General features: G+C 52.1%; 2 protein-coding genes across 5 annotated transcripts in view; one reads left to right on the forward strand and one right to left on the reverse strand.

Annotated features, from left to right (window-relative positions):
• Vsir (V-set immunoregulatory receptor) overlaps positions 1 to 7,577 on the forward strand; it is a 27,051-nt gene extending 19,474 nt beyond the window's left edge. For 2 of the 4 annotated variants that reach the window (XM_028776790.1, XM_028776792.1), the window contains 3 exons: positions 1,724 to 1,751; positions 2,474 to 2,670; positions 2,831 to 7,577. In XM_028776790.1, the coding sequence (XP_028632623.1) occupies positions 1,724 to 1,751; positions 2,474 to 2,670; positions 2,831 to 2,868 (263 nt within the window). In that variant the 3' untranslated portion in view covers positions 2,869 to 7,577. The remainder of the gene's footprint in view (positions 1 to 1,723; positions 1,752 to 2,473; positions 2,671 to 2,830) is intronic. The other 2 variants (XM_028776791.1, XM_028776793.1) reach the window with 1 other exon arrangement.
• Positions 1 to 19,849, reverse strand: part of Cdh23 (cadherin related 23) — a 349,164-nt gene that overhangs the window by 61,491 nt on the left and 267,824 nt on the right. Inside the window, 7 exon segments of the mRNA XM_028776789.1 lie at positions 10,860 to 11,087; positions 11,770 to 11,898; positions 12,955 to 13,083; positions 13,420 to 13,569; positions 16,541 to 16,543; positions 16,769 to 16,870; positions 19,409 to 19,797. Coding sequence (XP_028632622.1) covers positions 10,860 to 11,087; positions 11,770 to 11,898; positions 12,955 to 13,083; positions 13,420 to 13,569; positions 16,541 to 16,543; positions 16,769 to 16,870; positions 19,409 to 19,797 — 1,130 coding nt within the window.

Genomic DNA, 19,849 nt, shown 5'->3' on the forward strand with positions numbered 1-19,849 from the left:
GTATGGAGTGTATGAGTGTGTGTATGTACTTGTGTGTGAGTGTGTGTATATATGTGAGACTGTATATGTGTATGACTGTGTGTGAGTACGTGAGTGTGTGCAAGTCTGTATGCACATGTATGATGTGCGTAGGTGTGTATGAGTGTACGTATGCATATGTGTGAGTATGTGTGTGTGAGTGTATTTGTGTATGAGTGTGTGCAAGTGTATGTGTGTGTATGTGTGTGTTTTACCAGGCCAGAATGCCATTCATGTGGGGTTCTATAGACAGAGCCCAGTTCATCTCTTCCATACACTCTCACTTTAAGCACAGGCTGCAAACTTCCCTCTGTCCCAGGTAGACACATGACCTGGACTTAGAGAAGAGCCCCGTGGTGACAATGGGCTGGAATAGGGTACACCTCATGTCATGTTGAGTGTAGAAAAAAAAGCCTTGTCCTGTCCTAGAGTAAGGATGTGCCATGTACAGTAACAGGAAAGGACCAAGAATCTACCTTTTAGTGCACGCCTTTAATCCCAGCACTCAGGAGGCAGAGGCAGGAGGATTTCCGTAAGTTTAAGGCTAGCCTGGTCTACATAGTGAGTTCCAGGGCAGCCAGAGCTACATAGTAAGACCCTGTCTCAAAAATAAAACAATCAAAACCCAACAAAAAAAACAGAGCAAAATTATCTTCTAAAGCAAATATTTTTGAGTCATTACTCTGCCTTCAAATGAGAGTCCCCCAATCCATCCTGTGATTTCAGACTCCGCAACAGAAACCTAAGATGTCAGAAGCTGTTAGTGCTTAGAAAGATGAAGTGCCCAAGGATGAGTAGACACACTTGGGGAGTCACTGATCTACCTGGACCCCAGAGTAGCAACTGAAAGCAGCCAGCAGGTCTCAGTATGTCGCTCCCCTGCAGCAGGCCCACAGCAGGTTAGCTCCTGGTGCATGGCACACTAACTCAGGGCTTTCAGCCTGGGCTGAGCACTGCGTTGCCTACGAATGAGTATGCTCAGGACAGAAGAAGAGAGAAGGCAGCTCGGTGTCCCCAGATGTGGAGATCACTGTCTTTACCCCAGAGCCAAGTGGTGAGGCTTGGCCCACACAGCCTGACGCAGAGCCACCGAGTCAGCAGAAGTGAACTAGATTTCAGGAACTCTATGCAACTTCCCTGTGTTCATCTTGCAGATGCCCCGACCCCCCTCCTCCCAATCCCCCCTCCCCGACCATTTCCCCATGTAAACCTCCTCCTGCAAAAAGGATCTGGGGGAGGGTGTGGGGACCTGCAAGAAAGAGGGAAGTTGGTGTCTGGCTGCATCTGGATGGTGGCTGGTTTTAGGGGGACCCTAAGCATGAACTGAGGTGATAATGAACTGTGGGAGAGAAGGTGGGTAGAGAGGCTGAGGAGCGATAGGGAGTCTGAGGGAAGAAAGAACCTTCTAATTCTAAGACCTGACCTTGAATTATCTACCCAACGAGTTGTGGCTAAAGACCAGAGAGGCAACTTCCTGACAGAAGCCAGAGTCAGCACATGCAAGGGCCTGGTTTTCATTTGAAACTTAGATTCTCATAGTCTGACTGAAGACACATTTCACGAGTGCACAAAGGTGGCTCTTCCTGGGGTCCACCTGCTGAACAGACACACAGAACTCAGTCCCCCTCAGGGAACAGTACAGGGTCCTGGGGGTGCAACCTACATAAAGTTTCCTTCCTGTGACCAGTTTTCTGTCTATCTGTAGGTGCCCAGGAGTTGGTGAGGATGGACAGGTGAGTCCCACAGTGACTTTGAGAAGCTTCCTGGGACCAGATGTCAGGGAAGGGATGTTTGTGTGTGATAGGAGGCCCCTGCCCAGCACAAGACACAGCTGGTTGGAGCTGCGTCTGGCACATCTGGGCTGGTGGGCTGCTCCGTGTACACCATCACCCCTGCCGTGCCCTGATTGTTATTGGACGTGCTTTAGTGGGTACTTCTGGGTCTCAGTAATCAACATGGCTTAGGATGGGGAAGAGTGGAAGATGCAGGCTGGACCAGATTCTACAACATGTAAATGAAGTTCATGGCCCACGCCCAGCCCTATTCATGGTTGAGGCTTGGCTCTGCCAGGTACCCCAAGAGGAAGCTGTCCAGTTGAACATGAAGGAGCAAGCCAACAGCTACTCTGGGCAGGGGTGGGGTGGGGGTGAGGTTGCATCAGAGATGGCAGGTAGAAAGAACAATGTTATCTGTGCTTGGCCATGGGCTGGCTTAGATGGGCTCAGAAATTCCCTGTCCTACAATGTGTTCAGAGGAGACAGCTTCTCAGATAGGTCAAAGAAAGTTCTACCCATGATCCCACTAGGACCTCAGTGCTGGAGAGCTTTCACAAGTCGTCCTTGTCCCAGACAGGGATCAATAAAGAAAGGGGTGGGGGTAGGCAGGGAGGACGGAGTGCTCCCCGTGGCACTGGGCTCCAGGTGGCACTGATCACCCCCCAATTCTGTTTCTCTAGCAGCAACACCCAAGGAATCGAAAACCCAGGCTATGAGACAACTCCACCCTTCCAGGGGATGCCTGAGGCCAAGACCAGGCCTCCACTGTCCTATGTGGCCCAGCGGCAACCTTCTGAGTCAGGGCGGCACCTGCTCTCTAACCCCAGCACACCTCTGTCTCCTCCAGGCCCTGGGGATGTCTTTTTCCCATCCTTGGGTGAGTGTTACCTGGTTTTACAGCACTCTGACTGATAAACCTTAGGACCTAGGCTCTGTGGCCCCCCTCCCCCATTCCTGGGGAATCTACACGGGCAGAGTTGAACAAGGAGACACAGACTGCCCCCTCCCCATTCACTTCTTTATGTTTTCTTTTACAGATCCAGTCCCCGACTCCCCTAACTCTGACGCCATCTAAACTGGCTGGGGCACCATGGACCATGGTCCCTGGCTCAGGGACGGATGCACTTGATCTATGGCTGGCCTTTTAACAGACCTTTAGGCACCGACTCCAGCTTCCTTGCTCCTGCTCTGAGCCTAGACTCTGCTTTTACAAGATGCATGGACCCTCCCCTATGACTTTCAGATGCTACTTAGGGGCAGGGAGAAGATGCTGGATGGCTCATTGCTGTTCTCAAGGTCTTGGGATGTCGAATTCTCCCTAGAGACTTGACTTCCGCCAGCCACAGACCTGCATCCTACAAGCGTCCAGCTTGGCAACAGCCTTTCTTCATGGAAACCAGCAGCCCGGATGGGATGAGGTAGGCACCCTGCCACCCTCCCAAGCGAGAGACACGAGATGTGAGAGACTCCTGCACACTGTGAGGGTGTGACTGGTATGCTTGTTTGCCTGAGGATGCTTCTCTGTTAGCCTGACTCTATCCTCTGGATTCTGGAGCTTAGCCGGCCTATGTCCCACTAGAGGAGCTACCTTAGCAGCCTTCCACCAGCAACCTGAGGGTCTGTCAACAGTTTAGTGACTCTGGGCTCTCATTGCCTATATGGCTGTCCACAGGGCTCAGTGGCCAGAGGCTCCGAAACAGGAAGTACATGTTAGGTTCAGGAACCACGGTGAACTCATTAGTGTCTTGAGCAATGTGAGGCCTGGACCAGCGGACACGGAGGGTGGCAAGGGTGTGATGGGGACGATGAGGGAGACGCAACTCCTTCCTGTCCTCGTCATCCACCACTACCGCTGTTCAGTGTGGAGCAACGGCAAAGGTGACTGACCTCCATGGTGTCCTAGTGATGCTGGGCCCCTTCTAAGTGTGAAGGAGATGCTATTAAAAAGAATATGGGCAATGGCTGGGAACAGCTACAAATGGATTGGAGGTACTGGCTGCAAGGCCCTGGGGGTGCAGGGCCTGGTATGGGGGTGAGGGTGGGGGTTGCACTAAAGGCCTAGGGATCACTCAGCTTCTGACCACTGTTCTTCCGAGCCTCACCTCAGGGTAACCTTCAGGCATACAGAAGAGCTTGTCCCTGCTCCGATGCTACTCTTGGCTGTATCTCTAGGGTCTGGCATGACCTGGGCACACAAGGGGAGTCTTCAGAAAGGATTTTAAAGCATGAAGAGAAAGGGTAGTTCCTTTGAGGTAGGAATGGGGCAGCTGTTATCTGAGAGTGAGGAGGGATACGGCTGGGCAAGTCACCCTCCAGTCTCCAGAGGGACAGTAGCCCCAGTACTGGGAGAGCAGCAGCCCAATGGTACCATTTGTCTTTCTGTAGTGTCTACTGGCTGGGCTGAATGGGTCCTGGGTAGGAAAGCTCATGCTCTGGGCCTGCAGACAGGGAGACCCCCATTCATTCCCTGAGGACAGATGGGGCCAGGGGAGAAGAGTTTCAGGCTGGAACACAGCAATAAGCTACTTGCTGGGAACCTAGACAAGTTGTCTGGTAAGGTCCAAAAGCATAGGCCCCTGTGGGATGCCAGGTATGCCTGGGGCTTGGCGACCCCAGAGGCTTTGTGTCATCATCATAAGAGTGTTGGGGTGGCCAGGACTTCAAAACCCTTCTTCTGTTCCAGCCATTGTCAAGACTCTATGTAGTTACTACAGACAGAATGTGTTGTTCTTTTGACTTTGGGGATAATGGGCCGGCAAAGTGTCAGCTGTTTTGTGGCAGGGCAGTGGGGCCTGTCAAAGAATAAAACCCACAGAGCAGCTGTATGATGCGTGTAGCCTGTCCCCTGGGGGGAGCCTGACCTGTCTCCAGCCCTAAGCTTCAGACTTCAGCACCCAGATGACTTCTAAGAATTTGACTGTGGGGACCCCAGCATGGCTGCAGCTCTGTGGAGAGGAGAGGGAGCCCCCAGCAGAAAGCCACTCACTTCCTGCCCAGCTTCCTCCTGTAGGGCTCTAGTCTCTTCTTCTCGGGACCCTACAAGCAAAGGCATGTCAGCTTGGTGGTTTCCTGTTTTTGGTGAAGTTTTGTGTGGTCCGGGCTCTGTCTACATCCATGAACTTGGGTGCTACCACCTTGCTGCTGCTGTGGAGACAGCAGCAGAGTCTTGGGGTAGAAAATGGAGATGCCCTGAGGTGCTAGCCCTTGGGGCATGAGAGGGGGGGGTGGTGAGACACAGTGGGGCAACTGAGCTTCCGAAGAGGAGGGAGGAGCCCTGTAGCCTCAAGGGCCAGATTGGGTTCCTGGTACTAGCAGAAGCCTAGAGAGGGAAGTCTGTATTTTGAGGAGGTAATTCATCCTTAGGAAATCCATCAGAAATTTGGAGGGGGTACTTGATCTATCCCTAGAGGGTCTCTGCCTATCTCTGATGAAGCTCCCCCCAGCCCCCGGGACTGAGATAGAAGGACCCAGTAGGAAAGGATTCTGATACAGCAGGGGCTTCTTGACAAACCAAAGGGCCACTGGTAGCTGTTGTGGACCAAGCTGGCCCTGCTGGAGTACTGAAGTGTGCCTTAGACCAACTTCTTAAAAGAGCAGCCCTGGGGTTACCCTACTTCTGCTGGGAAGAGGCAGAGAGCCTGGGAAGGGGCTAGCTCCTCCAAGAACTGCTCCCTGGAGGAAGGACTTGGAGGATGCAGCTAGGCTAAGGGCTGCTGAGGGCCCTTTGTCTCTCCTAACCTGGGCACTGTTAGGATGCTACCTCCTGGAAAAGGCTTTCCTGCATGTGAGCTGGCACAGCGCCCCGGCGCTGAACCTACCACAGTGGGAGCTAAACTAAAAATTTCCCAGGGAACTAAAATAGGCAAAAGAGGAACTGGAGGAGGGGGGGTTGCCAAGCAGGATGGGGGGTGCGAAAGTCTCTTGAAACAGACAGCCAGTCTGAGTACCAGTCCCAAACCACAGAGAATACGGGCCATCTGGCTCATGCCCTGTATGCTTGCTGCTTTGCCCTGGCACTTTCCTTCCCCCACAATGGATGCGAGTCCTGGGAGGATGAGGACTAACGCCAGCCTGGGGAGCTGATAGTTGACAGAATCCTTGGGTAAATGGGTTGAACCAGGACCTCAGGATTCCACTCTGGGGATCTAGCTTTGTCTGGGCCTGCGAGGATCTCCATAATGGCATTATTGCCAAGAGATGAACATTTCACTAGGTTTCACTGGTCTGATCTGTTGGGTGTGGCTTCCTGGAAAATATGGTGAGAAGAATTCTGATAAGGATACAGCTGATAAGAAAGTGCGGAGATTGATTAGTAATGTCTGCCTTGGACTGGGGAAGAGGAAATGGCAGTATGGCTGCCACATCTTAAATCTTGTTTTGTTGTTAAAATATGCTTCCCCAAAGATTTCCATAGTGTGCTTTTGTTTCTTTGACATCCTTCTCCATGTCAGCCTTGAAAGTCTTTCTGTGCGTATATGTATGAAGCATGCATGTGTATATGTTTTGGTGTGTGCATATGGAAGCCAGCAATCACCAGTGGGTGTCTTCCTCCATTCCTTTAAAATGTATTATTTTTAAAGATTTATTTACTTTATGTTTTGCCTGAATGCATGCATAGGTGCCATGCGCATGCCTGTTGGAATGCTTGGAACTGGAGTTATAGGTGGTTATGAGCTACAATGTGAGGGCTGGGACTCAAACCCGGGTCTTCTACAAAAGCAACACATTAAAAGACACCTAGTAACTATTTGAGCTATCTTTCCAGCTCTGCCATTGTGCATTTTTTAGCATTTATTTTAAAATTTTATGTGCATGTTTTTGTTGTTTTTTTGTTTGTTTGTTTTTGCCTGTATGTCTCTGTGAGTGTCACGTGTATGCCTGGCACCTGTGGAGGCCAGGGGGGCCACTGAATCACTTGGGAATGGAGTCCACATGGATCCTCTGGAGGTAGAGCAAGAGCTCACTGCTGCTGAGCTGTCTCGTGAGTGCTCAACTTAATTTTTGGCAGACCCTGCAGCGAGTCTGGAGCTCAGCACGAGGCTGAGCAGCAAGCTCTGAGGATCTGCCTGTCTCTGCCCCACCCTGACCCCAACTGCTGGGGTTATCGACTACACTGTGGATGCTGGGGATCTGAACTCAGGTCCTCATGCGTGTGTGGCAAGCAGTGTGTCTACTGAGCCAACCCCACCCCCAATCAAGAGTCTTTACCATCTCCATTTAATGCAGGAGAAAATGGTGGTTCTGAAAGGCTCATGTTTTGTGGCTGGTGGGACTAATGTTGACTCTCTCACCTCTCAGGCCTAGCCCCTTTCCCTCCATTGAACCAAACAGCCTTCTTGTCCATAACCTGCTATCGCCTTCAACTTGGATACACTGGGCTGCTGAGAGATAAATTTGACCCCACAAGTTTTCTATTGCAGTTCACACTATACCTGGAATATATTCTTACTTATGCTCTGTCTTCTCGGGCCTTCTCGTGGCCCAGAGAACCTGTGCTAGTATGTGGGCTCCTTCTACACCAGTTCTTGTCACCCCCTTCCTGCCTGGGGTTTTCTGGTAGACACAGGAGTCCCTGTACTCTACCTGTTTCCACCAGGGGAAAGGTAATGGAACAGAGCCCGTTCCTCTGACCACCGAACCCTAGAAGCTCAGCCAGCTGTGTGTCAGCATCTGGGAAGTGGCAGAGTGTCTCCCAACAAGCAAGCTGAGTTGCAGATGCTTCTTGAACGACTGCCCATCCTGTTCTCCTGTAGCATATTTGATTAAAAACACAAGTAAATACAACAGGCCAGTGACTGGGTTACTCTTGCTGGTCTGGGACAGGTTGGCCTGCCTGATAGGAACACACGGAAATGGTTAGGGTAGGCAGGTGGGGAGAGGTCAGAGCCAGAGCCTGGGAAGCCAGAGTCCTGGCTGCAGACGCTCACTTTAGAGAAGGTGAACTGCTAGGGCGGCATTCCTAGCTCACAGCCCACCTTAGAGGCACTGCCAGGGCCTGGGAACTGGGAGCATACAGATTTTCTCTCCTGCAACCAGGGAAGTCAGGGTTATCTGGGACTATACTTCCTGCTACTAGCTGTCATTCATATGTCAAAGAGGCTACTCTCTCTCCTAAATCTCCTGCCAAGGTGCCTCAGGGCCAGGGCTTGGCCCCTGACCTCTTCATTGCCTTTCGTCCTTCCTCCCTGGACCCAGCCCTTCCTCCTTGCAGGGCCCGTTGATGACCATTTGGGCCTTGCCATAGTTCTGTCCTTCCTGCCTGTGGCATGGAGCTAACAGAGGTCGCAAGCAATACAATGGTTTCCTCTGGCCGGGTGGCAGGTCATTGTGTGGCAGGTCTGAGGCTGGCCCAGCTGGTCCTTGCAGCCCAGCTGTCCCTGGCCTGGATAATACAGGCTAACGGCAGTGGACAGGAATGTCCGGCTTTGGGGGGGAGGGGGTGTCACCCAGAGAAGAAAGAAGGGGAGGGGCTTGGACACAGGGGTTCCTCTGGGATTCTGGGAACGTCTTGGCCGCTGACTCCTAAGCCCTGTGCTACAAATAACCCCCGTGGGCTGGTGAGATGACTCAGTCGGTAGAGACACTTGTAAACAAGTCTGATGATCTGAGTTCAACCTTCCACGTGGTGGAAGGAAAGAACCAGCGTTGGTAAATTGTCCTGTGATCTTCAGAAGCATCCTGTGGCAGTGTGCACATGTGACTGTACACACACGCACGTGTGCCTGTACACACACCCCCTCCACCCACAGAATACTTAGTAAATAAATAAATAAATAATGAATTTTTTTAGTAAATTATTTACTAATGATACAGCCTAGAAATCCTTCCTGGTCCCTGGCTCTGAGCTTCGAGCTCTGGGTCCCTTCATGCACAGAATATCAATTTTATCCTATGCCTTTTCCCTGCAGGCCTGGGACTGTCTGTCTATGGTTTCCTAGCCTCCGGTATGGTCTTGCTGCCGGTGACTAAAAGCTCTCTCAGATAAAGCAGCTAAGGAGGATGTACAGTTGGAGGCTGAACATTGCCTAGAGCTAAGGTGCAGCCCACAGACCCACCTCTCGCCTCTGTCTGGGCGGATGCTCAGACCCTAACATGGATGTATTTGGCTATTCCACAGGACTGACCAGCAGAGACGGGGCCAGTGCCTTCATCTCCAGGTCAACCCAGTTCTTCACTGTGGGACACTAGTGATTTCAAGTCATAGAGCTGGGGCTATGGCTCAGTTCGTAGACTTCCCCCATAGCATCTCTATACTCAGAAGTCCTGGGTTCAATCCCCAGGACTTGTAAACCAGGCATGGTGATACAGACTTATAACCTCTTGGAAGTGGAGGCAGGAGAGTCAGACATTCAAAGTCATTCTCAGCTACAGAGTGAGCTTAGAACAGCCTAGCTTACAGGAAACCATCTCAAAAAGAAAAGAACAGAGCTCTTTGTTCTATGCTAAGAAACAAGGACACTCCGAAGAATGGATTTTCCCACTTTTTTTTTCCTTCTGTTTTTCTTCGACTTAGTGTCAGCTTTTTTTTTTTTTTCCAACTAAGAAGTCCCAGGAACAGCAACTGTTATGAGCACAGAGTCAATCTTTGTAATTATCGACTCTAGCTGAAGACCTGCTACATGGAGCCAAGCGTCTCACTGAAGATGATTAAACTTCACCCTTCCATGTCATCACAAAAAATCCAATTGCTTCCCTACCTCCATTCAGTTACCTTTACCCGTGTCCTAATTAGCCCGCTGGCTGAGCTAGCAAAGACACGGAGCTGCCCTGGGAATGAGGGTGCTCGTGAGGGGGCAGGGCGGTGTGGGTCTTGTTTCCCGTTTCGAAATGTGATGTGTGTTCCTGGGACTGAAGGCCCAGTTCCTACCCCTTTGTCAGTATTACTCCAGATAAATGCCAGCCTGGACCTGCTCCTCCTGCGGGGCCACTGATACAGCTGATCCTTAAAACACATCTCTTGGGGGCAGAGAACAACTATGAGAAATGTATCCAGTCTTTACCTTCATTGAGGGCATACCCTATCCAGATTGGCTCATGACTTGCTTTGGCCTAGAGAAAGCTACAGAAGGGACCCTGTGCCAGCCCAAGCCTGGCTACCACCGGGCCTCGTGTGTGTCTCTCGTGCTCTCTCTTGTGAGCAGGCATAGGCTTGCTAGTTGGAGGAGCCGTCCTTATCACCTTCGAGGGATGCCAGCCAACTGCTAGAAGTGTAGCCTGCTCAGCTGACATGACAGTAGCGTGTACAGGGCAGGAGCCCCAGGCGAGACCATAACTGGCTGGCGGAGCTAAGTCTACATCAGCAGCTTGCAGATCAAAGCCTTGCTTCCCATCATGCTGGGTTTCATCTGCCTCACTGTTGAATGTTGTGATAGATACAGATGTGACACTCCCCGTCTTCCCTGTTTACCAAGCCCTTGTGCCAACCTGAGCTAACTCAGTTCCCCAAATACCATCTTGTCTACCTTTTACAGGCAACAAAGGTGAGACTCTGGCAGGTCCTGATTGGCCAGCTTGCAAGATTTCAAGTCATAGAACACTCCTCTTCGCTTGCGCAGTTTCGACCCAGTCTGCAAGCCACGCCTCTTTCCCCAGCTCACATAACCATGGGCATCACACAACCATGGGCTGTGGCCGTGTTCACCAAGCATACATAGGATACATGCATAACCACAGCCATCAGCCTCTCCTACCCCCAGTGTGTGACAGTATCATGTCAACATGGTGCAGGGAGAGGGTCAGAGGGCTGCATTGCCTGTGTGGTCCTGCAGTGCACAGTTTGGTCATACGTCCCAATTTATGTACCCCTTACCAAGGCCTGGTGTTAGGCTCATCTGATAGCATCAATGAAAGAGACCGGAAGATGCTCAGAGACTCAGAACAGTACAGACTAGAGAGAACCAGCACCCCGGCTTGGCACATACCTGCCCTGTGAGATCCCTGGCCTGTGAACTTAAGACATACAACCTAGGAAGTATCAACGGTTTGAGGGCTATGAGAAGCTTCAGCCCCTTCACTGGCTTCCCACACACAGGGGGCAGAGCTGTCCCATCCACCTCCATTGCTCACCGACAATGTGGGGGTGCCCTCATCTTCTACGGTGACCACCAGATGGTAGAAGTTCTGCCGCTCACGGTCGGGGGGAGCAGGCCGTGTAGCAATCTCACCGCTGATACGGTCCATACGGAAGGTCATGTCCTCGTTGCCCTCGGTGATGTAGTAGGACAGGACACTGTTGATCCCGATGTCACGGTCGGTGGCTCTCACCTGGACCACTGAGGTTCCTCCACCCACATTCTGGCAGGAGAGCAGGAAGTGGTTATCACAGGCCCACAGTCAGGGAAAAGCCTAGCTCTGCTCCTGGTGCCTGGAGGTTTCATCCGGGCCTCTGGAAGCTCTGCTTTGTGTCCCCTGGGGCACCAATGAGGAGGATCAGGATTTTGGTAGACAACACGTTTTGGATACCTCCTACACAGCATGTCCTGTGTGAGTCCCTTGATTCTGATCCAAACCTGTGAGCTCAGATTGGGTGCTCACACTCAGAAAACTGCAGGAGAAGGATACATGCATACCCACACAGCCAATCAGAAGCTATTGTGGGGATCAAACTATGGGATCAGGGTAATAGAGCCCAGAGCAGTCCCCTTGATAGGGAGGACGTGGGAGAGGTGCCTAAAACACCTTCCTTCATAAGCAGCCCCTGATGCTATGCCCAGGCAAGGCTTGGAAAAAGATTTCGTGAAGTTGTCCAGCCTTAGTGCCAGGTACCCAATACATTTGTTTTAAAAAGAAGCTGTCCCAGGGTCTCTGTTTTTAACCACAAAAATATACTACCAGGCTGGGTACTAGGGCTGTATCTATTCAGGATCTCTATTCTGACGACTGAGGGCCAACAAGACATTTGAATGGCTCTCTCATGGTCAGCTTCTGACGATGGTCCACCCTGGGTGGTCCGCTGCTGGCGATCTGGAGTCTTTACCTCATTCACACTGACGTTGTATCCAAAGGGGCTCTCAATCACTGGAGGGTTGTCATTGACATCCAGAATGGTCACCTGTAAGATGTGGTCTTTCTTCCGTGGAGGAGTGCCACGGTCGGAAGCCACAACCTGTGAGGAGGAAGAAGAGGTTTGCCATCAGGATCGAACTACAGGATCAGGATTATGGAGCCCAGAGGCTGTCCCCTTGATAGGGAGGACCTGGGAGAGCCAGAGACTCACCACTCTATCTTGGTCCTGTGCTCTCCTCTTCTGCCCATGCTACAGACAGTCCTTGCCTAAGTCTTGTCAGACTCACTTGGCTTCTGATTTCAGTGTGTAAACTCATCATTTCCCTGACCTGCCTGTGTTTGGGGCTGTGTTAGACTTTCACCTTGACCTTGGGTCTGAGATATAACTCAAGCCTTTGGGTCTCTGGTAAGCAGTGGTGGGTGGGGGGAGTCTGGAATATTCTTCTGAAACCCTCTGGAGTCATGATGACACACTGAGCCGGTTTGTAGAGAGCTCAGTATTGCCTTGGTGGCCTCTAGGCTCTCGGTAGTGTGGGCTGTTTGGAAGTTCATGGTGCATAGGCCAGGCCCAGGACCTCAGCAGCCACTACAGTCAGCATGGTACTTCACTCTGCAGCAGAAGCAGGCCGAGTGGGGTTCTATTGGCCATTGCATTTGTGGGGAAACTGAGGCCCAGACAGAAGAAATGATTTGTCCAAGGTCCTGCTGCGTTCCTGACAGAGTCAGTGTCCCACAAACTCCACTAGGCATTCTACTGGCTTTTTTTTAATTTTCTTTATTAATTTTGAGATAGGGTCTCATGTAGCTCAGGGTGCTTTCAAATTTAAGATATAGTTGAGAATGACCTTGAACCGCTGATTCTCCGGCCTCTGCCTATCTCCTAAGTGTCTGGATTATAGGCATGTACCATGTACAATCACGCCTGGATCTTCTGACACTTGCAGCAGGGATAGACACCTCAGTTTGCTTCTGCTGGGGAAAGAACCCTGTCCCAGGTCACCCTCTCCCCATCAGCCTTACCATGCTTTGCCCCACAGAGGTCGCATGCCCTATATCACTTGGTAACAGCAAAGAAACTGACCACCAGGGTATTCTGTGAGGTGCACTCTCTCCCGAGCGGCCATGAGTAGTCCTTGCAGAGCCAATGGGTGCTCACCTTGAGGATGTAGTGGTCCAGTTCCTCCCTGTCCAGGGGCTTAGCCACAAACACTTCACCAATGGAGTCGTTGCTGGTGATAATCTCAAAGGCCCCAGCAATGTTACCAGAGGCCAGGGAGAAGACCACCTGTGGAAAGAGAGGGTACAGGGAAGAGAGGTTACTGCTCAGATTCATGGGGCTGCCTTGCCTCCAGGCTCGCTATGACTCTATTCTTCTGGGGTCCTGGAAGAAAGAGATAATGCCAAGGAACGGGATCAGGCCCACAAAGACTGTAAGTGCCTGGCAAGGGCCCAGTCCTGGGGGCGGTGGGTAGCAGAGCAGTCTGGGAGCCTGGAGAGTGGGCCTGAATCTCCCCATGTAAATGCCCGTTCCTGCTCGCTGACACGAAGTTTGCTGGCTCAGATGGTCCCTGAGGAATATCAAACACCCTACAGCCTGGGTGGACCCTGGCTTGATGCCTACCTGTCCATTGCTGCCGGCATCAGGGTCCCGGGCCTTGACTGTGGCTACTCGCTGGCCCACAGGGCAGTCCTCAGGCACACTGACGGCTGAGTCAGAGGTGAAGTCGAAGCGTGGGCTGTTATCATTTTCATCCAGGACAGTGATGTAGACCTGGGGGTAGACACACTCAGCCACCTCCTGCCTCCATCCCCAAGATATCCTTACACCAGGAGGTCAGCAGGGGCCTCGAGCAAACCTTCAAGCCCCAAGCCCCACCCTAACTTCTCTGAGCAATATCCTTGTGTGTGTGTGTGTGTTACACACTTATCACAGGGCCAGAACAGCAAAGAAAGGGGCCAGTGAAGGCTGTCTGAAGTGGTACAGGGTGAGGCAGGAACAACTGGACAGCTGGGTTCCAACTCACGGGAATGAAGGCCTGGAATACCCCCTGGCACTGGCTGGCATCACTTCCTGTTTTTCAGGAAGATCAAGGAGTTCAGATTCTTATACGAAAGAAGCCGATGAATCACAGAAATGAGAATCCTGAGCAGGCTGGTTGAAACAGCTGCTGAAACAGCCGGCCTTCTCGTCCACAGCTCCGCATTAAAGAGAGAGGACCAGGCCGGGAGCACAAGGCTATTGTGACCCAGTGGGGAAGGCAACTCTGTGAAATCGCATTTTCTCTCTCAAGTCCAAGGTCTGGATCTCGGGTGGAGAAGGGTACCAGGAACAGGAAGAGAGAAGGGTCACTGTGGGCGTGACCACCAGCCCTAGGAAGCTCACAGGCCACAGAGACTACAAACATAGCTACGTTCACTGCCAGGGTCAGGTTGGGAGGTAGCCTGGGTTTTGAGAACCTCTTTAAGCTGCTCCACCCATCCTTTTAGGTCCATGATTTCTGAATCCCATAGCTGACTGCCTTTTGGTATGCACAGTGCTCATGGTCTTTGTGTGTCCTTTCCATCTTACAGAAGACAGCCACTGTGCCCCTGTGGGGGTGGGTAGGGGATCAACTTTTCCTCTGTTGGCTGTGTGACTTTGCACATAGTCACTCGACCTCTCTGGTTTTCCATTTTCTCAGCAGAAAACTTCTGAACCAACAAGACTTACTGCACTGGATGTAGGAAGCAGGAAATGAGCAGGCACAGGTACAGGTGGTGTATCGTAATCTCCGCTGTCCCTCCTCTTCCTGTCTGATGGACACTCAGCCTTTCCCCAGTGAGCCTGTACTTGTCTACCAGGGAGTAGCGGGAGTCTGCTAAGCAAGCAAGTTGCTATGGGAAGTGGAAACAGTGACGTCTAGTATACTCCATGCTCAGAGGAAAACCAGGCAGAGAGAGCTGCTGTGCGTGCATGCGTGTGTGCGTGCCTGGCCCTTCAAATTCTTTGGCCAATGTCTTCACACCACGGGGCCTATGTACACCCTGTTCCCTGTGCCAGGAAAACCTTTCCTTGTTGGCTGCATTAACCCCTGCTCAGCTTGAGTGACCGTAGGCAAGCCCACCCCCGTGTTCCCTGACATCTTACAAGGCATAATGATCTCATAGTGATGACGTGACAGGGTCCCCTCCCCACCTCAATCTAGTGCATGCTGTGTAGACAGGGTTAAATCTGCTTTGGGTTTCTGCTACACCAGGAGCCTAGCCAGCACAGGCCTGGCTCTGTGTAGTTAGTCAATGGCCCTGCTGTGGCTGCTACTCTCTGGTGGTGATGGGGGTTTGGGAGGAGAAGGTAGACAGACTTGGTAGGTGAAGAAAGGATGCCTTCTCCAGCTCCTAGCCTCAGAACCTCACCTTCCTGCCCATCCCCCAGCACCCAAGTGTGCAACTCAGGAGCTCCTATAGCTCAGACTTCCTTCCGGCCTTCCCCTCCCACCCCCCAGCCCCCATGGCTGAGGCAGGAAGGAGTCAGGTGGAGGTGAGCTGTGGTCTGGGTCCCGGCCTCCGAGAGGAAATTGTGCCACCTTTAAAGGCCTTCGTACGTGCACCCTAGCGTCTCAAATAGCATGGGGCCAATAGGGCTGTGTATCTGGGGCGTGAGAACAGGCCTTGCTTCTTGGAAGAGAGCAGATAGCTGAGTGGGAGAGAGAGTCTGAAGTTCTTGCCATCCACATCAGAACAAGGGTTGCCCAGATGCCAGAGTGGCACCACGCTCTCATGGGATACACAGCAGCCACTGAGGGCTGAAGGGCACCTGGGCCCATAATACTGAGGAAGAGGCCAAGGTCTGCTTAGAGACTCCTACCTATACCCTCTAAGTCTCCTGCTGGGAGATTTAGGACGTGAGGTGCCTGCCAGCTGCCCCAGGAGTTGAAGAGAGCCAGGCATGTGGGGGGCCAAAGCCTTATTCACACCCTCTACCTCTGCCCTACCCCACCCCCAACCTCCTGAACTCCACCTCAGGCCCAGCCCTTCTGGGGCTCTGTCTGACACCCTTGATGCCCCTCAGTACACACTCTTGGTAATGGGGCTCCTCCAGTGGACACAGCTACAATCCCAGGCACTCCTTGGGCTCTGGCCCCAAGTACCCCCTTCATGTTTCTCTTCCTGTTATCTACCACCCCTTCTGAGGAGGGCAAGGTTGCTGGCACGATTCTCCCTTTAAGAAGGGAAGAGAAGCACAGAGAAGTTAAGCAGCTTTGCTTTGTCACACAGCCACTGAAGAGCCCTCAGGTCTCTTCCTGGGCATGTTCCAGGCATTTCTTTTGTTACCGCACTTCCATCTCATGATTCCTTAGGGACTGGACAGAATGTGGAGGATACAGCTTGGGAGAGGAGAGTGGATGGGCTGCAGAGGTCCCTCAGGGTCTGAGAGGAAGACGCGCTGTAAATGTTTATGTGTTTCTTCTCTTTCTTTTCACAACGCTGACTGGTTTAGTGTGTTGGGGTGGTTGGGTGAGCGTGGATGGGGGCGGGTGAGCACAAATGTGGTACTCGGCACCTTGTGGGAGTCATAGGATGACTTAGAGTTGGTTCTCTCCTTCTACCATGTGGGTCTCAGGGACCAAACTCAGGTCGTCAGGCTTGGTCTCAATCACCTTTCTTCTCTGCACCATGGTGACAGCCCTCTGCCCTGTGGGCCCTATCTCCAGGGAAGGTCTGTGCACCACCAGTGGTATGAGGTAGTTCACGGGCTAACTCACCTTCTGTAGGCAGCAGGAGCAGGAGCAGGAAGGGAGAGAAACAGAGAAACAGATATAGACAGTTATTGGCTGGCCTGGTACCTTCCACCCACTGCCCGTGAGGTCTTAGCCCCGGGGGGGGGGAGGGGGCGGCCTCATGGTGGTCCTGAGACTGTCCTTGCCCCAGACATGGGCCAGGTGCTGGGGAGCACTGGGTAGGGGAGGGGCTGTCATCCAGGACCCACTCACCACAGTAGAGTCCGCCTTGGGGCCACCATCGTCTGCCACGACTGTCAGTGTGTAGAAGTCGCCCTTCTCCCTGTCGACCAACCCTTTGACTGTGATCACACCCTGTGGGGGTGGGGGTGGGGTAGGGGATGACAAGCACCATCAGGCAGCAGTTCTGCGCTCCAGCTGGAGCCCACCATCCCTCCCACCCCACTCCGCCAGCCATCTTCACTCCACTGTCCTGACACAACTTTCCCATGAGTCTCCTGGCTGAAATTCCATCGTTCTTATGTCCCATCCAGATACCTGTCATCTCTACAAGGGTCTCCTTCCTCCTAGTCAAGCATGTCCTCTCTGGGTTGGAGGACTAGTGGTACCCATTACCCCACCAGGACAGTGTTCCTGCATCTTCTCTGGATGCTTGCTTCTATTCCCAGCCCGAGAGCTCTTGGTCCACCTATGTTCCCAGTCTCCCCTGGGACAAGGCCTGGCACACTGCAGGCATCCTGAGTGGCTCTCATCCACCTTGGCCAGGGCAAGCAGCACACAGGGAGCCCGTCACAACAGATCCACACTCCTTGGCTCAAAAGTGGGACCTGCATGCCGCGGGGGCTGGCCTGACTCTGCTGGAAGTCTCCACAGCAAGACTGCCTTCCAGGAGGGCTGTCAAACTGTGCCCTTCCATCAGATTGGCCAGCAGGGATTCGTACCTTGACTATCTATCATCAAAGAAGGAGTTCTAGAGGAAGACCCACTAAGTCGAGGGGGTTAAGGAGCAGTCGTACCAGATGCCTGGCTTAGTATAGCTACTGAAGAGATGAGAACAAGCTAGATCTGAGTTTCCTAACAGACTAAGGAAAAAGGGAAAAAAGATTACTTGGATAACGATAGGATAGAAAATATGACAGAATGCACGACTCCTTAGAATTTCCTAGTAATAGGAGGGTCTAGGGAGAGGAAAGGAACGTAGACTGGGCGTAATAGACTGTGTCTTCATGCTGAGGCTGCCATGAAATCCCCTGACCTGTGTGCTTGGGAGAACATCTGGACTAACAAGGAATATATGGAGGTCATTTTGCTTTATTTTATTTTTTAGAGACAGGGTCTTGGCATGTAGCCTAGGCTAGTCTGGAGATCTAGATCCTCCTGCCTCAGCCTCCTGTGAACTGGGATTACAGATGTTCTTGAGGGGACTGGGTTGTGTCTGTAGGGGGTGTGGAAGCACTCAGAGCTTGCTTCATGTATATCTTTATCTTCTCATCTGAGTCCTTTGCCTTCAGACACACCAGAAGAGGGCATCAGATCTCACTACAGATGGTTGTGAGCCACCATGTGGTTGCTGGGATTTGAACTCAGGACCTCTGGAAGTGCAGTCAGTGCTCTTAACCACTGAGCCATCTCTCCAGCCCCATCTGAGTCCTTTGAAGGAGCCTCAGAGTTGGCCACAGTAAGCAAGCAAAATGTTTCTGAAGTGGCTGTAACCAGCTACCTGAAGCTCAGGAGGGGTCCCGGGAACTCTTACTGCCCATTAATCGGGAAACACAGTAAACGGCTGGCGACCCGCACTTGAAGCAGGGCAGACTGGCAGCCATCAGTGACCTTATAGATCCCACCCGATGGAGCTGTTCAGACTTGACCCAACTCTCCCAGTGGACAGCAGGAACGTAGAGAAGCAGCCTCTGGCAGTGTGAATTTAGAAGGGAAAGTGTTGTAGATCCAGTCAAATGCTTGTATTATGGTAATCTGGTTCCCAAAATTGCATGAGAATCTGCATGAAAGATGCTGAGGGACCCTGTCCCCAGTTGGCTTTGACTGGTAAATGAAGTTGCCAGCAGCCAATGGCTGGGCAGGGAGACAGAGGTGGGACTTTAGGTGGGACCGAGGGAAGAAGGTTTTAGCACCACCATGCCGGGGAAAGGAGAAAGACCAGGCCTGAGAAGTGCAAGACAGAAAGACAGCCAACGTGTAAGAGAGTCAGGGATCGTGGCTCAGGAGGGCTGCAGGCCTGGGTCTGTGGAGGCCAGGATGGAGTGTAGGTTTTAGTAAGCAGTAATTCAGGAATATCAGAGGGGCGTGTGCTAGCTGCATGGAGGTTTGGAAGTGTTGAACCATTGGGCTGTATAAGACGTATTGAAATAGAAGGCTGTGTGTGTGTGTGTGTGTGTGTGTGTGTGTCCACCAGGTTGATTTGAGCAGGATTAACTGGTTACTACAACAAGAAAGCATTTGGTTCTTCCTATTATAACTTCCATTGTCTGATATCAAGGACACTAGACTGACCGGCTTTCAGTATAACACCAGAAGGACATTTCTCTAAAGGAATGCTGTCCATCAAGAAGGAGCTCTGTAAATACATGCTGGTGTATTTATCTCATAGTCCAGATATCATCCTGGGAGGCAGGTAATCTCTGATGCTGAGGGTGCATGGGGACTATTGGTGTCCCTGACAAGAGGCCTGGGCTGCAGCCATGGCAGCAGAGGTAGCTTGGGAGCCTCTTTGAGAGCAGTGTGATGTAGCAGGAATATTTTAATAAATCCTGGCGCAGACGAGTAAGGAGGGGAGAGACGGAAGCCGCCATGGAGAGTAAGAACATGCAGGAGAGAGAGCCACCATGGAGCATACAGGAGGGAGAGTCCCACCGTGACCACCTGGCTCCTTACCGTGATGGCATCTATCTTGAAGAGGGCTTTGGCCTGGGCGCTGGTATAGGCGTCAAAGCGGTAGGTGATCTGGTTGAGGTTATCGATGGAATAGGCTTGCACCCGCACAATCTCTGTCCCCAGAGCCAGATTCTCCATGATGACTGCCTCGTAGGAGGCATTGGAGAACTGGACGGCCTCGTCCAGCTCGTTGAGAAGGGTCACGTAGACGCTGCAGAAGCCCTGGTTGAAGGGGGGTGCGCCGTCTGTGGCTGACACATTCATCAGGTAGCTGGTCTTGGTCTCGTAGTCCAGATAGTCAACTGTCACAATGAGCCCTGTGCTCTCGTCAATCTCAAACTTGCCCTCTGCGCCTGACAGGATGCGGTAGTTCACCAGGCCACCGTCCCCTTGAGAAGACGCAAACTATGTAATCCCATATGGAGGTGGGGTTGCCCTGTG

The sequence above is a fragment of the Grammomys surdaster genome, unplaced genomic scaffold (assembly GCF_004785775.1).
Source record: "Grammomys surdaster isolate TR1022 unplaced genomic scaffold, NIH_TR_1.0 273, whole genome shotgun sequence".
Classification (NCBI taxonomy): Eukaryota; Metazoa; Chordata; class Mammalia; order Rodentia; family Muridae; genus Grammomys; species Grammomys surdaster.